This window comes from Diadema antillarum, unplaced genomic scaffold, assembly GCF_040938485.1.
Source record: "Diadema antillarum isolate AM-2024a unplaced genomic scaffold, OU_Dant_1.0 seq00000855_RagTag, whole genome shotgun sequence".
In the NCBI taxonomy this organism is placed as follows: Eukaryota; Metazoa; Echinodermata; class Echinoidea; order Diadematoida; family Diadematidae; genus Diadema; species Diadema antillarum.
In genome coordinates, this window is record NW_027271726.1 from 289591 (window position 1) to 307881 (window position 18291).

General features: G+C 37.3%; 1 protein-coding gene across 1 annotated transcript in view; it reads left to right on the top strand.

Annotated features, from left to right (window-relative positions):
* Nucleotides 1-2515: 2515 nt before the first annotated feature.
* Nucleotides 2516-18291, top strand: part of LOC139740477 (beta-glucuronidase-like) — a 28532-nt gene continuing 12756 nt past the window's right edge. The window contains exons 1-11 of the mRNA XM_071651072.1: nt 2516-2698; nt 3633-3815; nt 4341-4516; nt 5275-5417; nt 6117-6310; nt 7034-7174; nt 9328-9503; nt 10469-10618; nt 11541-11628; nt 12720-12896; nt 14060-14195. Coding sequence (XP_071507173.1) covers nt 2516-2698; nt 3633-3815; nt 4341-4516; nt 5275-5417; nt 6117-6310; nt 7034-7174; nt 9328-9503; nt 10469-10618; nt 11541-11628; nt 12720-12896; nt 14060-14195 — 1747 coding nt within the window. The remainder of the gene's footprint in view (nt 2699-3632; nt 3816-4340; nt 4517-5274; nt 5418-6116; nt 6311-7033; nt 7175-9327; nt 9504-10468; nt 10619-11540; nt 11629-12719; nt 12897-14059; nt 14196-18291) is intronic.

Here is an 18291-nt window from a genome sequence, read left to right on the forward strand (position 1 = left end):
AAGGATAACAATGATGGCCGGAATTTTCTAGTCGCAGCCATACAACAGTTATACGCATATTTGATGTAGAAATGATGACATGCCCTCATCATGCTCTCTTGTTATTGATGTAAGCAAATTGTAACGGACAAAACATGTTTTGACTATATAGCTAGACTCTTTCTCCTAGAAGACACAATTGCTATTACGTTATTGCCAATCGACAATGATTTGACGCAAAGAAGTTTGGTTTTGTGTGAACGTCTGTGGGAAATATGTGACCCAATAACATCGCTTCATCTGATTTGCATAGATAGGGTAAGGCCTAGAGGATTCCGACAATCTTTGTTTTATGATACGTGAAAACAATTATATTTATCATGTATGGAGCTACTAAAAATGTGTACATTTCTGTCGAAAAGTCCAATTTGACGGAAAATGGAGTTAGCACCTTTTGGAAAGGAACTCTTCATATGTATATGATTTTATTATATCAGCAATTGAAACCATCCATGATTTTCCTACTTTGTCGCAGAGGAACTATTACTTCATTGCATTTGTTTGATTTCATGGTCTTCATTTGAGTCAACTCGAAAATGGAATGGTCAAGGTGTTAGTGACACATCTACCGATATTTAACGATTTTTCCCAGTAAGCTAACCGATTCTATCGCAAAGTGATTGATTTCCTTATTGACAATATTGTGAGTATATTATCAAAGCTTGACCAAATAGAAAAAAAAGTAAAGTAATCAAGTATGACACAAAAGACGGTCTAGCGAGACCAAGGGCTGAAATTGTTTTGTATTTTTCATCTCTCCGTTTTCGCAAGAGGTATAAAACAGCCAAACTCCCACACCGTGCATGCTGAGATGGGTCGCACCTTCCGTGTTCCCTTGCACCCTCCTGGGTAAAGGGGGTGCGAGGTCACACGCAGGGTGGAGAAAGCCATATAAAGAAAATGTAGGCTTAAAGAAAATTCTGCAAAGTTTCATCTCTTATGAAAAGTTTAGATTCCCCCGACTTGTTCATGATATAATGTAAAGGGTAATATCATTCCCCCTGCTTTCTGAAAAAAAGTAAGACAAATGCATACCAGAAAAGTGAAAATATGTTTAATTTTATGATTTTATTTCATTCATGAATGAAACAAGGAATAGGTACTTTTCATTTTTTTAAAGAAATTTTATGGATCTTTTTAAATTTTCTTTATTTCGTTTAACACACGTGACGTCATGAACTGTTTAGTCTTCTCGTCCAGTGAGTAGCTTCACCTGTTAAACAGTAAGAATTCAGAACTTTTCAACAGATTGTCTGATTTTCCTCAAACTTTGCTGATGTGTTTACTTTCATATACATGTGAATTAAGAAAATGAAGCTGTGTTAATAGAGCACATCAGTGAGAGTTTGAGGAAAATCGGACAATCCGTTTAAAAGTTATTAATTTTTCAAGTTTCCGTGCCGCCGTCGTTGGATACAAAGACTACTACAACTCGTGATGTCACACGTGTAGAACGATATAAAGTATTAAGTATAAAGAAGATTTGACATAATATTTTCTAGTTTCTCGCATAACAAAATAACACTTGACTTGCCTCTTTCAGTTATAGGCGGGGGCAATAATATTACCCTAAATAAACATAATCTATATATGTCAGTGACATGTTGAGGGAATGTATACGTTTTTTTTTTATTAAATTTTGTGAGAATTTTCTTTATATTTTCCTTTTATCTTTCTACGCACGTGACATCATAAGCTGTGGTAGTCTTCTAATCCAGCAGTAGCTGCGCAGTGAAATTCTAAAAATTCATTTAACTTTTGAACGGATTGTCTGTTTGACCTCAAACTTTCAGTGAATTAGTGTTCGATGATATTGCTGCATTCACTCAATCCACATGTATTATTATGTGGAAACAGATATTTCTGTTTAAAAAGTGTTATGAATGGGTTTTGGTTTCCATCTACAGTACTCTACATACATTGTACAGGACATTTTTTTTTCCATTTTCAGAGACACTACGGTAGTGATATACGCTCTATAAGCACTGTACTATTGTATATGAAGGTGGACTTGTATAAGAGGTTTTGTAATCGTTGTTTGTTGCAGTTACATCACCTTACAATAAATGATTTATAGTTGATTGGTTTTTGAAGGATACTGTCATAAGTAAGACTGTGAGATTTTTATTGATTCTTTCTATCCCTCTCGGGGTATATGAGAGTACAATCACGATAAACAAAATAATGCAAAACGAGTAAAAACGCTTCGAGCAATGCGTGACATTGTGTACACACGTGATCTATCATGTGACCCCTGATGACTGCGTATAATCATGTGACTACTGTACTATGTGACTGCATATCACAGCTAGTGGCTAGTGGCTACTTTCTGCAGTGCAGTGCAGTGGCCAGTGCAAGAAAATTTTTGCTTGGTTCTTCCAGGGACCTCCCTGGTTCTTCCAATCTTGTTCTGTTTTGATGAACCAAGCCCCCTTCACCAATCATGACGGGTTTTAGCACAGCGATGATCGTAATGATGTCCCTGTTTTCGGTCACGGTACAAGGCAAGTCGGAAGTAAAAAGTGGCATGTTATCCGTCCGTGCATCGGAGTCGCGGGAAGTGTGGCCCCTGGATGGCCTGTGGAATTTCCGAGCAGACGATTCACCAGGCAGATCGGCGGGTTTTGACGGCCAGTGGTGGTCACAACCACTCGCAAAGGTGACATGGAGAGCTTATTATCCTGAATGAAATAAGGATCGGCAGGATAGATAGACTTTAAGTAACCTGGCTCAGTCCGTGAGAGAACAAAAAAAAAAAAAATCACAGCAAGAATTAGAACTGGTAAAAATGGCAATGTCAATAATACTGAGTTGTGGCCCACACAGTTGTCCCAATAAATTGCTCATTATGATTTAACTAAATAAAAGTTAGAATGCACTAGCTCTAGTCTATTTAAAGTGTACAGTTGGAGGTCTGATTAAATACAATTTCATTTATACAGTACTGTATATGTATAAGCTGTTTAATAATAACATTTTTACATACACAACTTCAGATATTCTCGTGAATGAGGAGGTCAAAGACATGCATTTTCATGAGATGTTGTTTTTGCGAATTTACACTGACACTAACATAAAAATGCATTATTATTAGGTTTGCATTTTTTTTTAATTCATGATCCAGCTGTGATTCGCGTAATTCGCGAAAATTTTAACCCTCACGAAAATAGCAGGCAGCTTATGCAGTATTCAATCAAACATGCATTTCCTAGGATGTTTATAATTAATTAACATACTTAGCATCCATTACGGGTCTGACATTTCACAAATTCTAGGAGTCAGGACCTCCAGGCAATTTTGCGAGTAATTAAACTTGTGATTATGCAGTAAATTTACAGTACCCAGGTATTTATCATACAACTTGTTCATGTACTGTGTGCGTGCTATGTACCAGTACATGCAGGAGGTCCTAAGGGTTCAGGCCACAAATTGGCACAATCATGTTGGGGGTCGTGCAGACTTGATATCTGAATATATTCCTTTTGTGTGTGTGTGTGCAAGTAGCACCCAAATATAAAATCCAAGTGAAAAAAAAAAATGAATAAAGAAAGTGTACTATAATGTTCCTGATTTGGCCTGTCTTCCACCTGTAGACTGGTGCAGTGATCGACATGCCAGTTCCTTCTAGCTTCAACGACATCACCCAGGATAGGATGCTGAGAGACTTTGTAGGATGGGTTTGGTATGACAAGGAGTTTCATGCACCAAAGACGTGGATTAACAGCAAACAAAGAATAGTTCTGCGTTTTGAGGGGGCCCACTACAATGCTATAGTGGTAAGCTTGTCTTGAACTTTATGTGTTGTAAAAGCATGAAACATTGTATTTCACTGTGTCTTCATTTGCTTTAATTCACCACTCATCTGTCGAATGGAGTTTCCTGTCAGCTATTGACAATGACATTTTTCAAAAGATTATATTGAAACAACTATATTCCCCTATTTTCAATACCGTTTGATGAGTAGCGTGATGGTCAATAGATAAGTCTTTTGATTCACTACTTCTTGATTTCTTCAGTAGGAAGATTTTGTTGAGAGGAGAACATATTCCTCGTTTATCTTGCTCCCCCCTCCCTGTCCTTCTTATATCCGTTGAATTAGTATTATTGTCTCTCAGAAAACAGGCCATTGCTTACAGCTCATAAGAATTGTGATCAATCAGTAAAAAAACAAACAAACATTGATATATATCTCAATGCAAAAGGCATTGCTGTTTCTGTCTTGCCCAGATACACAATATCTCATGCTTTGTATATCATTCTTCTGAATGCATCTTTGATCACCTAACTTTGCCTGGATGCAGTGGGTGAACTCACAAGAAGTAACGAGGCATTCAGGAGGACATCTACCCTTTGAGGCTGAGGTGACCCCATACATACAGTTTGAAACACCCAACAGAGTCACAGTGGCAGTGAATAATACCCTCACACCACACACACTTCCTCCTGGGGTCATCACGTACTTTAATGATACAAAGATGTAAGTTACCCCAATACTAAAATTGAGATTTAGATTAGATTTTTTAGATTTCATGATCTGTAGAGCATGATATAATAAGCAACATGAGGTAAGTGGTATTGTTACTATATGGTGATAATCTCGAGAACAATGGTGTAATTGTTGTTTGGTGAGCCTAATGCATTTTCAATATCCTAATTCATTTAAGACATCTTGCGTCGGTTTTAAATCCTTTTAGAAATACAAATTTAGATCAGGCATTGTGTGTGCATGTGTGTGTGCGTGTGTGTTTCTTTTTTCATGTACATCTGTGATGGTTACGACATTGCTTCCATAACATTGTCCTTTATTTCCTCAGTCTTAGTCTATTTTGTTTTGTTTTGTTTTGTTTTGTTTTGTTTTGTTTTGTTTTGTTTTGTTTTGTTTTGTTTTGTTTTGTTTTTGTTGATTTAATGGTGCTAGTATACTCAAATACCACTGGTACATCTTAAATCATCTGTAAAGCGTTTAATCTAACAGAATGCTCAAGGGATTTCGGAAAGAACGTCAGTGACCACACTTGTGAAAGTCTTAAAAACTCATGCAGCTGTTCAGATGTTGATCACATATTTGCTTCATTCAACTGAAAGTATAGGCAACATATTGAGCTACAAAGCCACACCACTCATTAGATGTCAAATTAATGCTAAGTTTATGTCTTCAGAGAATCAATTTACCCTGAACTCAGCCACATTTTGTTTCAGTGTCTGATAATGTTGTTTTATGATTCTCACCTTCAGGTATCCACCAAATTACTTTGAGCAGTCCTACCAGTTTGATTTCTTCAACTATGCTGGACTTCAAAGACCAGTCAAACTGTATACCACACCCAAGGCATATATAGATGACATCTCTATCAACACAACTGTGATAGGTCTTAAAGGTATAGTCTAATAAATTTTAAAAAAGAATCTTACAGAAATACTTGTGGTTGCCAACTTCCTTTCACAGTTATTCAGTTATTGGTGACAAATACCTTTACAGTGCAATTCCATGTATATAGAAGAAATGGTAGAGATATAAGATATCCATTAATTTGAGTTCAAAAGTGGACATTTTGGAATTGCTGCCTATTTTCTGGTTATTACTCATGCTCATGATCCTATGTTCAGGAAATTGATAATTTTTCAGAATTGTACAAGTCCTGTGTAAGTGTGCATGTTCTGTTTTGATTAATTTTGCGAGGTCACACAAAGTAAAGAAATATGTTTCCATTTTTCTGGCAGAATGAAAGAACGTTTTACTTACCATTTTCAGAATGCAGGGGGAAATGCTATAACTGTAATGCTATAACTGCTAACTTTTAAATGTCAAGGTTAATAAATCAGTGTATTTTTCACTAAAAGTGACTTTTTGTGCAAGTCTCTTTATATTTTGTTTAGATTGTGTTCCTGCAGTGACATCACAAACTATTGTAGTCATCTTAGCCAGTGATGGTGACACAGAAACTTTTGAATGGATTGTGTGATTTTCCTCAAACTTTCCATGCATTCTTCTAATATTGCTGCATTTGCTCAATCCGCATTGTTACTTGTATGTCTGGGTATCATTCCCCTTCAAATAACCCTATGCCTTTTCATAGGATTGGTGCAGTACAATGTCACAGTTGGAGGAGTCAACTCTTCCAAGGTAACCGCTCTCGTGGATTTGCTTGAGGAAGATGGCGCCCAAGTAGGATTCAGCAAGGAGCTGGTTGCTGCACTGAATGTTCCAAATGCAAAGCTTTGGTGGCCGTACACCATGAGAAATGAATCAGCCTACCTGTACACACTCAAGGTACGGTATTTATCAAGATGAGGAGCACACTTCATGATGGAGATGTATTCTTCATATTTTTGGTGATCAATTTTTTGTTTCTCTCTCGCTTTGATTCTTCAATAACTAGATGAAAGAGACTAAAATATATCAAATATGATGAACAAGAATTAGTTCACATTGATTTTCCATCTTGAATATTACAATGATAAAGAGACATTGTATGTCCGTTGCATCTTGTAGTCACTTTTTGTAACCTTTCCTACAGATTTCCAATAATAAACATTATAACTGAATGCACATGAAATTATCCTGGAATGACAAATTTTAGCATTGCATGTAAATGTGCATTTGTGCTCGCAATTGTCCGCATGCTAGTGATTGATAAAATTGCTTCTGCTACAGTCAACATTCAAGCATATCAGCATGTCAAGTATATATATACTCACTATAGTTTGACATCTAAAGGATAGTAGTCTTTACATTACAGATCTTTTTCATGGTTATTTTTGTATGCTTATGAAATATTTATGGGAATAGGAAGCTAATGTTAAAAATTTTGCAACAAACAAATGACAAAAACTATTCAGTACACACTCAGATGTATATTTACAAATTTGACTGGAATTGTGAGTACAATAAGAATAAATAGTTGTAAAATCAATATTTTGCATTCTTTCTGTAATGCAAATGATTCTAGAAAACGTAAGAAAGTATGTAGTCATCATTCTTTACTTTTTACAGGTCACGGTCTTCTATGAAGGGGAGGCAGATATATATCGAATACCATTTGGCATCAGAACAGTGCGTGTGACCAACAAACAATTCTTCATCAATGACCAGCAGTTCTACTTCCATGGAGTGAATAAACACGAGGATGCAGATGTAAGAAGTCATCACTGGAACATTTCAAACTTTGCAGAGATGAAAGTGTGTCAAGAAGACTACATGTGACCCTTTTTATGCCTCCGCAACGAAGTGGCCGGAGGCATTATGTTTTCGGGTCGTCCGTCCGTCCATCCGTCCCGTTTTGTTTTTGTTGATATCTCAAGAACCGTGTGGTGGTTTTACATCAAACTTGGTATGAGGGTATATCCTTGGGGGATAATACTTTGTGTGGATTTTAGGGTGACAGGGTCAAAGGTCACAGGTTATTTTGTGAAAAAAAAAATTGAAATTGCATGTTTTTCTCCATATCTCGCAAATGGTTCAAGGTATCTTCATGGAACTTAGTATATATGCTTGTACCGATGGGCAGTGATTATCTAGGGAAGTTGGGGGTCATGGGTCAAAGGTCAGGGGGGGTCAAAGGTCAAAGTCAACTCCTCAAAATATCACTACTTTCCTTAAAATGCAATATGCCTGAAGGTTTTTTTTTTTAAACTTGATGTATGGCATGTATTACCCAATATATATTTTTGGGGAAGTTTCTTGCCAAAAGGTCAAAGGTCAAAAGGTAAAAGGTCAAGTGAAAGTGCTAAATTGCACTTTTTCCTCCATATCTCGAAAGTAACTCAAGGTATCATCATGAAACTTACATATTTATGCATGTTCTACCTAACAGTGATTCTCTGTGGAACTGTGAGGTCAAAGGTCAAACGAAAGGTTTAGATAATGCTATTTTCCCATTTGATACTGAAATTATACTTTTTCTCAATACCTTGAAAATTACTCAATGCATAAACTTATAAAAGGGTCAAAAGTCAAGTAAAAATCATCAGTTCCCCAAATACCTGGGGCCGTATTCTGAGAGCTAATTAAGTGTCTGATTAGCACTTAATTACCGAATTGGTATTCTGAGAGCATGATTAAGTAGGGGGTATATTAACTACCATAGCAACAAGCGTTTTGGCGGGAAGGACCTACGCGTTTGCGCGTATCAATGCGCGTGCACCTCTGAGAGGACTTAATCACAGAGTTAATTACGAATCGGTATTCTGAGGGTGTAATTAAGTATGAAAGTTAATGGAAAACTTAATGATACCAAAGAGTGTCATTAACTTCTCCGATATCACGCATTACATCGTGTTTTCTCGGCCACAACGATGCTTACCGTCTTCGGTAACCGAGGAGCGGTTGAATCTTGTTATCTTGGTATCCGTAGAATTCAGAGAAAAAAAGAAATATAGCCGATCTTCGAGGAATTTTGTCATTTTATGTGAGCAAAGAGGTTGAGATCTTCGCGTGCGTAGGTGAGGGGTTGTAATCAAATACCGGAGTGTGCGCATGGAGCTCTTGGGTTGTAGTTACAAAGGGCATGGAGGAGCGCGCATGGAGGGCATATTTGCGCGTGTAATCATCATTTTGGCTTCTAACAACGCGTCTGATTGGATGGAATAACAATTAGATGGGAGGGACCTAAGATAATTACAGGGGACTTAATCATACCTTAATTACGTCCTCAGAATACTGATTTTGCCCTTGATTAAGGGCCTATTAACTTCACGACTTAATCACGAAGTTAATTACAGACTTAATTACGACCTCAGAATACCACCCCTGCACTCTGACATTTTAATCATTCATCCAATTGAACCTAGTTCTAGGAAAGTGAACATTCAGCACATTTGTGTCAAACCTGTCATTTTAATATTTTGCCAATTGTGTGAAACTGTCATCACACATTGTCAAGACATTGTACTATACACCCATTAGGAGAACCATGCATTATGGCGGAGGCATATCAGTCGCCGTAGCGATATATCTAGTTTTTGTCATATATAGTGGTGTAACAGAATTTTAAGTGAATTAGTATACAGTTAGATAGATACTATTACTAATATTTCATTCTATTCTGTCTCATGAGATATCTAGATAATATTTTGCAAATCATGGTTTGTAAAAGGATACTGTCTTTCTTCTAAACTGCAATGTTTATGAAAGTTAGCCTCATGAAAAAAAAAAGAGTAATAGTTCGCAGAAACTAAAATGCAGTCTTACAAGAGATCCTGAAAAAAAAAACACACCCAATAGTCACATAACATCTGTTATCATTTATATGTATGGTTTTTTCTGTGGTTGTTCTTCACATAAAACAGATCCGTGGCAAGGGTGTGGATTACCCCCTCATCATTAAGGACATCAATCTATTGAAATGGCTTGGGGTCAATGGCTTCCGGACAAGCCACTATCCGTACTCAGAGGAAATTATGGACTTGTGTGACAGACACGGCATTGTGGTCATTGACGAAAGCCCAGCTGTTGGAATGCACTTGTAAGTTTTGACAGTTTCGTCAGAAATTTTGCTTTATCAAAAAAAAATGAGAAAAAGAAAAAAGAATAGCTCAACAATGTTCAGGAAATTTGCCTGATCATGTTATACAAGCAAAAGGATGGTCTCATGATTTATTCATGAACATATAAAATGTGAAAATAACATATGTTTACCCTTTTACCAAAATAAGTTTTCAAAGACTAGAATTAAATATATTGGAGCTAAGGGGTGGAATGAGTTACCTGCTACTATCAAAGAATGTCCTTCACTCTCATCTTTTAAATGTAAATATAGAATGTTCTTAATCCAAAGTGCAGCTGAATAATTCTTGGGATATTTGCCTTTTTGTTTTGTTTTGTTGTCTTTTGTGTGTATTTGTCCTTTCTTACTTGCAATTTTGCATTTATATGATTTCTGATGGTATAGATATACATGTACTCTCAAAAAGTTGTTTATGGTCTTTTTTTTATTCCAACACATGCTAAGTATATCTTTTTGCATTATTCCGTTGTTTTTAATGTAAACATAATGTCCAGTATGTTATGTCCATGTACTTGTGTTTCTTACATATTTTTAGCATGTAGAATAAATAAAATTGAATGGAATTGAATTGAAAATGAGTGTACTGCACCTCAAACTCCAAGAGGAAGTAGTACAAGATTTCAGTGTTCCCTAGCATATTTCAGGTATGCTGGTAAAATAATGTAACACATCACTTTAACATGTGATATTTTAGAGAAAAACTGAAATCCACATTTTCTTATGTCAACAGTTTTTCTGGCATGATATATTTTCTTCTTAAATAAGAGGCCATATTTTCTCCTGCAAATATTGCAAATCACATTGAATTTGTCTTGGCAGGGGAAGGAGGTGTTCAAATTCTGTTGTCTCATTCTGCTACTGCACAAGGAATTCTGCTCTGACAAATATTAAAAACAATCTTTTTGAAACCACTCTGCTACCAGGAAAGACAACTTTGTGAATGAAACTTTGGAGCACCATCGTCAAGTCATGGCCGAACTGGTCAGGCGAGATAAGAATCGGCCATCTGTGGTCATGTGGTCAGTGGCCAATGAGCCATTCACCACTCTCGCCCCATCTGGACCTTACTTTGAGTGAGTGCTCTTGATCAGAAGAACAATGGTTGTACTGAACCGTGTTTTAAACGCTTCACTCACATAGAATATTTTATTATAGTAATTTCATGGAAGGTCTTTCAATTTCACACTGTTCACATTGTATGTGTGTGTTAAGTCATGTTATTAATTGCTACACTACTTTTGCCATTTTTCCTAATTTACAGTACTCACAGTGTGTATATGTGCATAGCAATGGCAATGGCAGTGGTTATTTTCCATCATTTATAGACTTATTTTCCATCATTTACAGACACTATGACCCGAATTCACGAAGATGGTACAAATGAAACCATAGTTTAAACCATGGACAAAAACTATGGAGCGCCAAGCGTCACATGGAATATTTCGTTATGAAATCAGTCATTTCGTCTATGAAATGATTATTATGTGACAAAATGACAAAATCTTGTAACTAAATGAACATTTCGTTAAAGAAGTGGTCATTTTGTCAACGAAATGACCAATTTCCTAACGAAATATTCCATGCAACACTTGGCGCTCCATGGTTTTTGTCCATGGTTTAAACCATGGCTTCATTTGTACCACCTTTGTGAATTCAGGCCTATGTGGGTAAATGGGATAGTATGGTGATGAATTCCTTATATTCCTTCCCTTGCTCAAAGCAGGGTTGTACCAAAAATTATGCATAGAAATCATAATGATCCATTGATAAAGGAGGCTGGCTGGAGGGGAAAAGGGGTCAATTATGCCTAATGCACCATTCTTAGTCATCAGCATATTGGCTTTAACAATCAACATGATAACGAAATGTCACAATAATGCATATATGTGCAAGGCTGCAAGTTAAAGTAATGATGTAAGTTAAAATCAACACTTGAGTGTTCTTTCCACAGATGTGTAGAATCTTAGAACTCATTTTTCTGGCTTTCTCTTGAAGAAATGTCATTGCTTTCACCCGTGAGTTGGACCCGCATCGACCTGTGACCTTTGTTGCCAATGATCACACACCAGACAAGGATCATGCTGTGAGTCATTTCATTTCGACGTGTTTATATTTGAGAGAAAAACTGAAATTCACATATTCTAAAATCAACAGTTTTGCTGGTTTGATATTTTCTTTTTCAATAAAAAGTCAATTTTTTTTTCTTGACATCGCCTGGACTTGATACAATGACTACTGTAAAATCAGAAATTTTCACTTCCATGAAACTATTGCAAATTTTGTGAGGAGCAAAGATTTGTGAAAGTAAAATGCACGTGCGAGTTCTTGCTAACAAAATGCATATATGTATGCATTTTGACACAGCTTGACTTAGGTCAGGCTGAGCCTTTGTGAAGTCAGCTACTAGTAGTGCACATTCAGTTTTGTTGTGTGTTTTATATCGACCAGCAGTGTGTTACTAGTGCATATAGTACACTCATAATTTTTTCATGGTTGCCAGTTCATGAAAGTTTCATGTCTTGAATGATTCTGGTTTTACAGTATTTACATTTGAGAAAAGGTTTTTTTTTTTGTTGTTGTGTGTATAGGCCTGGTGTTTATAGGTGAATCTGTTGCATTCATACATTATCTCTCCCTGTGTGTGGTCTTTACAAAATACTTGTTGCACTTATGAATGGTTTCATATTAGTTTGCATAAACATATGAACACATAAATCATGAATGTGTACATGTTATTTCTTCTGTTGGACTAAGTTGTCACTCGGTTCAAGGGGAATATTTAGTACCAAAGTTGAATGTGGTCACAACAAGTCATATTAGAATTGGTAACATCAGCAGCCTCAAAAGTCATTGGTCCAATATTTTCTGTAAGATTCTGTGTGTGTTACGAGAAAAACTCCATTTAAAAAAAAAAAAGGCAGAATAATATGACACTGAGATGTGTCAACTTCTAATGAAAATACATGGATTCCCTTAATAAGAACACTGCAAAATTACATTATAATAAGTTTATACTTTGACCTCTTCTTTGTTGATGATTGTAACAGACATCAATACCTAAATGATATCTTAAACAGCCTTTTTATTGCACTGATTAATACATGGTACTCCTGTAGTTGGAAGTCCTTTGTTCCAGTGAACATTTTGTGTGTTTCCCTTGTCATCCACTACCAGGCCAAGTTTGTGGATGTGCTGTGCCTCAACAGCTACTTCTCCTGGTACAATCATTATGGTCACCTGGAAGTAGTATACTTACAGGTCAATGAGTACTTGACTTCGTGGCACTCTTACTACGACAAGCCAGTCATCCAGACAGAGTACGGGGCAGGAACTATCAGTGGGTTTCATCAGGTAGACATAAAGATTTACACTCTTCTAGTTTTTCAACATTTTGTTTGATTCCGGAACTATCAGAAAGGCGTATTTTTAATGGAGCCACTTGCATTAACTCTACAGAAAGCTTCTCTTACCCCTCCCCACCTCATTTTAGTCCTTTCTCATTATATATTTGCATTATTTTTTTTTTTAATTCCCTCATTTTTCCCTAAGTTGTACTTGCTTTCCTCGCAAGTGTATCTTCAATGATATTCTCAAAGTAGGACTGATGCTAGCTAGGATTACAGAATTCTAAATGAAATCTTCATGAAGAAAAACAATTAGGAGAAGCTGGAGAGGATAATGAAAATGTAAGCCCCTTGCTAAACTATACACAGCCCAGTCGCTGTAAAAACGCGACAGGGCTGTACCAGGATGGTGCACAACAACAAAGGGAACACAAAGTGAACATGCTGATCGCGTTGAGTTTTGATACTTGACATCATTTTTGTCACCCTCATTGATTAGACTTCATGTCTATGTTATCAATATTGACATACACAATTTACAACTTACAGAAAACAAAGATGAAATGCAGCGTGTGCGAATGGTACATCGGGAGTTCACGATTGGAGCTGCACTTTAGTGCAGCTCCGATCAAGTGAACTCCCGATTATTCGAAATGGCCGTCAGTGAACTTCTGATGTACTGTTCGCACATGCTGCATATAATCTTTGTTTTCGGTAAGTTGTAAATTGTGTATGTCAATATAGATAACATAGACATGAAGTCTAATGAATGAAGATTGTCTTTAATGAGTTTGAGGTGACAAAAATGATGTCAAGTATCAAAACTCAACGCGATCGGCATGTTCGCTTTTTGTTCGTTTTGTTGTTGTGCACCATCCTGGTACAGCCCTGTCACATCTTTACTAAACAACGGTTTCGTGACATTTGCTCCTCCCACAATATCTCCCAAGAAATATAAGCATGCAAAGCCAAAACGTATATTTTGCCCACAAACATAACCCTAACCCTAATCCTAATCCTCACATCAAAGTAAACCTAAAACCCTATCACAACCCTAACCCTATAGCCCTAAGTCCCTGGAGAAAATAGGACCGGAGTAAATGTGGTGTCACCATAAATGACAGAGCTAATAGTTCATTCTGTTGATTCTTTTTTAACCTTTGACCCAAGTCTCCAGCAGTCATGTTCACTGAGGAATACCAAGTGGATATGATGGCAGGCTACCAAGCAGTCTTCAACAAGCTTCGTCAGGATTTCTTGATCGGAGAATTGGTCTGGAACTTTGCAGACTTTAACACCCAGCAGAGTAAGAATCCAGTGCCTTGTGTTACTTTCTCTAACTGAAAGAGGAATGATGAGAACGAAATGTGAATTTCTCGAAGACATCTTTTATCTATATTTCTACACGTCCCCTACTTGGATGATTTTAGAATGAAGTCTGATGACAAACACCTCATTTGCCCTCATTACATCAAATTATGAAGTTGCCTACCTGACCTATTTATTTCTCAGTGATGACACTAAAAAAGGAACAAAATACTGTAGTAGTTTCATTAAGCCTCACTCTTCGACAAGTATGCTTAAAAGTCTGATTTACTTGGTTCGTTGTAAGTATGTGCCGCATTACCACTCAGTGTCAATCCCTTACCCTAACCCTAACTACTTCCACAGTATTTAATGTATGTATAACTATCTACAGGTGTAGTTATGGAAGACAAAAGTTGTGTTTGTACCCGACAAGGCGTTGAAAATCTTGCAGAGTGAACTTCTTCCACAATTGTGAAGCAGTCAAACTCACAAGGTACTCACAAGGTACTACACACACACACACACACACACACACACACACACACACACACACACACACACACACACACACACACTATCAACCCTGGTTCAATTCTTTTTCATAGGAATCTGGGTTGCGGGAGTAGGGGCATTAATCACCTACTCCCGCAAAGTTCTAAGGAATTTCCTATGAAAACTTCAATTTGCTTTACGTCTTCATATCCCCAGACTTCACTAACATACAATAAGATAGGCAATGTCAAATGGTCAAATAAGTGACATTGAATATCAACTGACAGCTGCATTTGCTTCGCTTTAGTCATCATACTGATAAAGAGCTTTCTGTGGCCTGCACTACTTGCCTCGAGATTGCGTTTTTGAAAGAACCATTATAATTGAATTGTACGCCAAGATAAACAAAGTTGTAGACCACTTCTACTCTTTCCTGACCATATGTAAAATTTGCGATGTTCCTGATTTTACCTCTAGTAAAAATCATTATCTTAAGGCCGTGTCACACCAGCCTTGCGTGCGACTTGCAAAGAACAATTTTGACTACCCGGAGGTCCCCGTAGATATCCGCACATGACAGTACCTAGCATGTATCTCAAAAGTAGTCGCCCGGAGGTGCGCACGCATATTTTTTTACCCGCAACCGTGTTTAGGCCCTGTCACACCTTTCCGGGCAAGCTACTCGGGCTTGTTACGTGTAGGGATTTTCTAGCATACCGGACATTCCTGAGGGCGGAAAAGGATTTGTGTGAGTCATCGCATGTGTCTTACTTGCTGGACGCGTTATACTTGCGAGTATACTGTGTGACCTTTGTACCAGTCGCGTGGGGGCTGACAACTTAGTGAAGGAATTCCTCTAATGGAATGACTGAAATCTCACAGAATTTCATTATCTTGGCTGCATACGGGACTGCGAAGTATATGCGTAGGAATTGCCTGGGAAGTACTGCCGCTAAGGGTCTCCTACTGGCGTTCTGCGTGGACCTCTATGGGCATTCCCGCGACTCACCCGGAAAAAATTTTGGTCATGCTCAAAACTTGGCTGCGGTTAAATCGGACTTGCGTGAGCACCTCCGGGCAACTACGCGCTAGATACTGTCAGGTGCGGACCAACTGCGGAGAGCTCCTTGGAGTAAATTTGTTTCCCTGCAAGTCAAGCCGCAGAAGTTCCCCCGTACGGTATGACAAGGCATGATTGAAAATTGCAAACATTCTTGTTCGCCCGCTGAAAATCTTCTACGTGCTGGAAACTACCTCCTCGCCACAAGCCCGCGTTATGGTGTGACACGGCCTTTAGTTTTACTTGCATTGACTAGTAGGTGCCATTTATTACAATATTCTTGTACTGCATTTAGAGCAACTTGCAATTCATCAGGGCTTTCTGCCAGAATTATAGTGTCATCGGCATACAACAAGCAAACCAACCTTGAAAAAAACTCCATCTCCTCACCCTGTAAAATACTACATAATTTTCCAGTCAACAATTTCAAGCCGGGATAGAATTATGCAATATGTTCTTCAAAATCATTAAGGTAAATGACAAACAACAGAGGTGAGAGATTTTCACCTTGTCTAACACCTACAGTACAAGTGAAAAGTCAGACATCACACCATTGGCCGAAATGCGAGACTTAGCACTTTTATACAAATTTTTAACAACATTTAAAATGTTACCATTCACACCTACTTGTAACAATTTAAACCACAAAAACTTCCTTTCAATTGAATTAAATTTTGTTTTGTAATCAATAAAAGCACAATTTAAACATTTTCTTTTCTGTAAATAAAAATTGATAACACACTTCAAAACAAATACATGATCAATAGTCGCATAAGTTGAACGAAACCCAATTTGTTCTTCACCTAACATGTAATTCTCATCAAGAAAGTTAAAAAGCCTATTATTCAAAACTGATGTGAACAGTTTACCAATACAACTCAACAAAGTAATTCCTCTGTAATTATCCGGATTAGTATTTTCACCCTTATTTTAAAAAAAAGGAATAATCACTCCTATACACCACTCAAGAAGATCAACAACAAAAGATCAACAATTACCATACGCATTTCCAAAGGGCTATTTTTCAAAAATTCATATCTTATTAAATCATTACCACAAGCTTTGGCATTTGTCAATTTATTAATCATTAATTCAACCTCTTCTAGTGTAATGGGTACATTCAAACAATCATCTTGTAATGACACATTGACATCACTTAAAGACATCCTTTCCACTGGATGATCCTCAGATTCATTCACATTTCCTAGAGACGTAAAATGTTGTACAAGCTCACCCAGAGAAACATTGATTGCACTTTTAGTCTGGTGAACCTTACTATTTAAAAGATCCCAATACGCTTCAGGATTGTCTATCTTTACCATACTTTCTCCTTTTATACCTTAATAATTTTTTGTGATTTTTGCTTGCCAAAAGCAATTCACTTTGTAAAACATCAAAATCTGAATCTTTAACATCTAATCTTCTGCATAGCTTAATTTTCCTGCTTAGCATCAAACCATGATTGTGACAAAAAATTTACATTACACTATATAATATTTGCATGCCTAGTGTGTACTTTTTCAACCTATGTTTTATTATTTTGATTGCTTGATCACCTAGCTGTCAATTTACCACAATTCACTTAAACATCACTAATTTACCTTCATTTGCAGTGCCAAAAAAAAACTCTTCTGTGATTATATCATGTTTTTTGCATTGTTCTTCTGCCTCTCCTTCAATAATCTGAAGATTCTTGCAGACTGTGTTATTTACATTATAATACAATTTATTTACAGATATTTACAAGCACATAACAAATATGAAGAACAAGACTAGCCACTGTGTTCAACCGTTAGTCGGTTACGGAATGCTCCCACAGATGGCGCTGCAGCAATTTCCAATGAGAGGGAATTCCGGCTCCTTTTACCATTCTCGGAAAGAACGAATGCGATGGGATTCAGTTCTTGAGTATGGTATCTGATGGGAATGTAGTTGCGTGGCTCTCGTCAGCTGAGTAGCCTGTTTGATACTACAGTCCTGTGCCGAAAGATGAGTAAGATTATTGTGTATTTTGTACATCATGATTAGCCTGTCATTTTCTCTACACTGTTCCAGAGTGGTCCAATCAAGTTCTTTGTCACAAGGGCATTACCCACGGAAGACTACCATGAACCACAACACAGTGCACGGTGACTCCTTGAATACTTTTTAACTAAATCAGTTTAATTTGTCTTGTCAAGACAAGAAACAAAGCAAGGGACACAAACAAAAAGAACAAAAGAAATATTTCCAAATACCGGATAACTTATTACATTACAGAGACCCGCACACGGCATAAAAGCTATACAGTTTACCCTGGCCAGAGGCAACTAATTGTCCCCGCCAAACGAGTTCGAGCAGGGGACTATGAAACGGGCTCCGTACGTGTGTGTGTCCGTGTGTCCGTGTGTCCGTGTGTCAGTGCTAACGAGAGTATGCTTGTGTGGCTAGGAGAACAATAGTGCACAATAGATGGCCTTTATTCCGTGAGGCTTGTGTGGCTAAAATTTTTGCTTGTGTGTCTATTTTAACAAAAGGGAGAACAAAGGGGTAGACACACAAG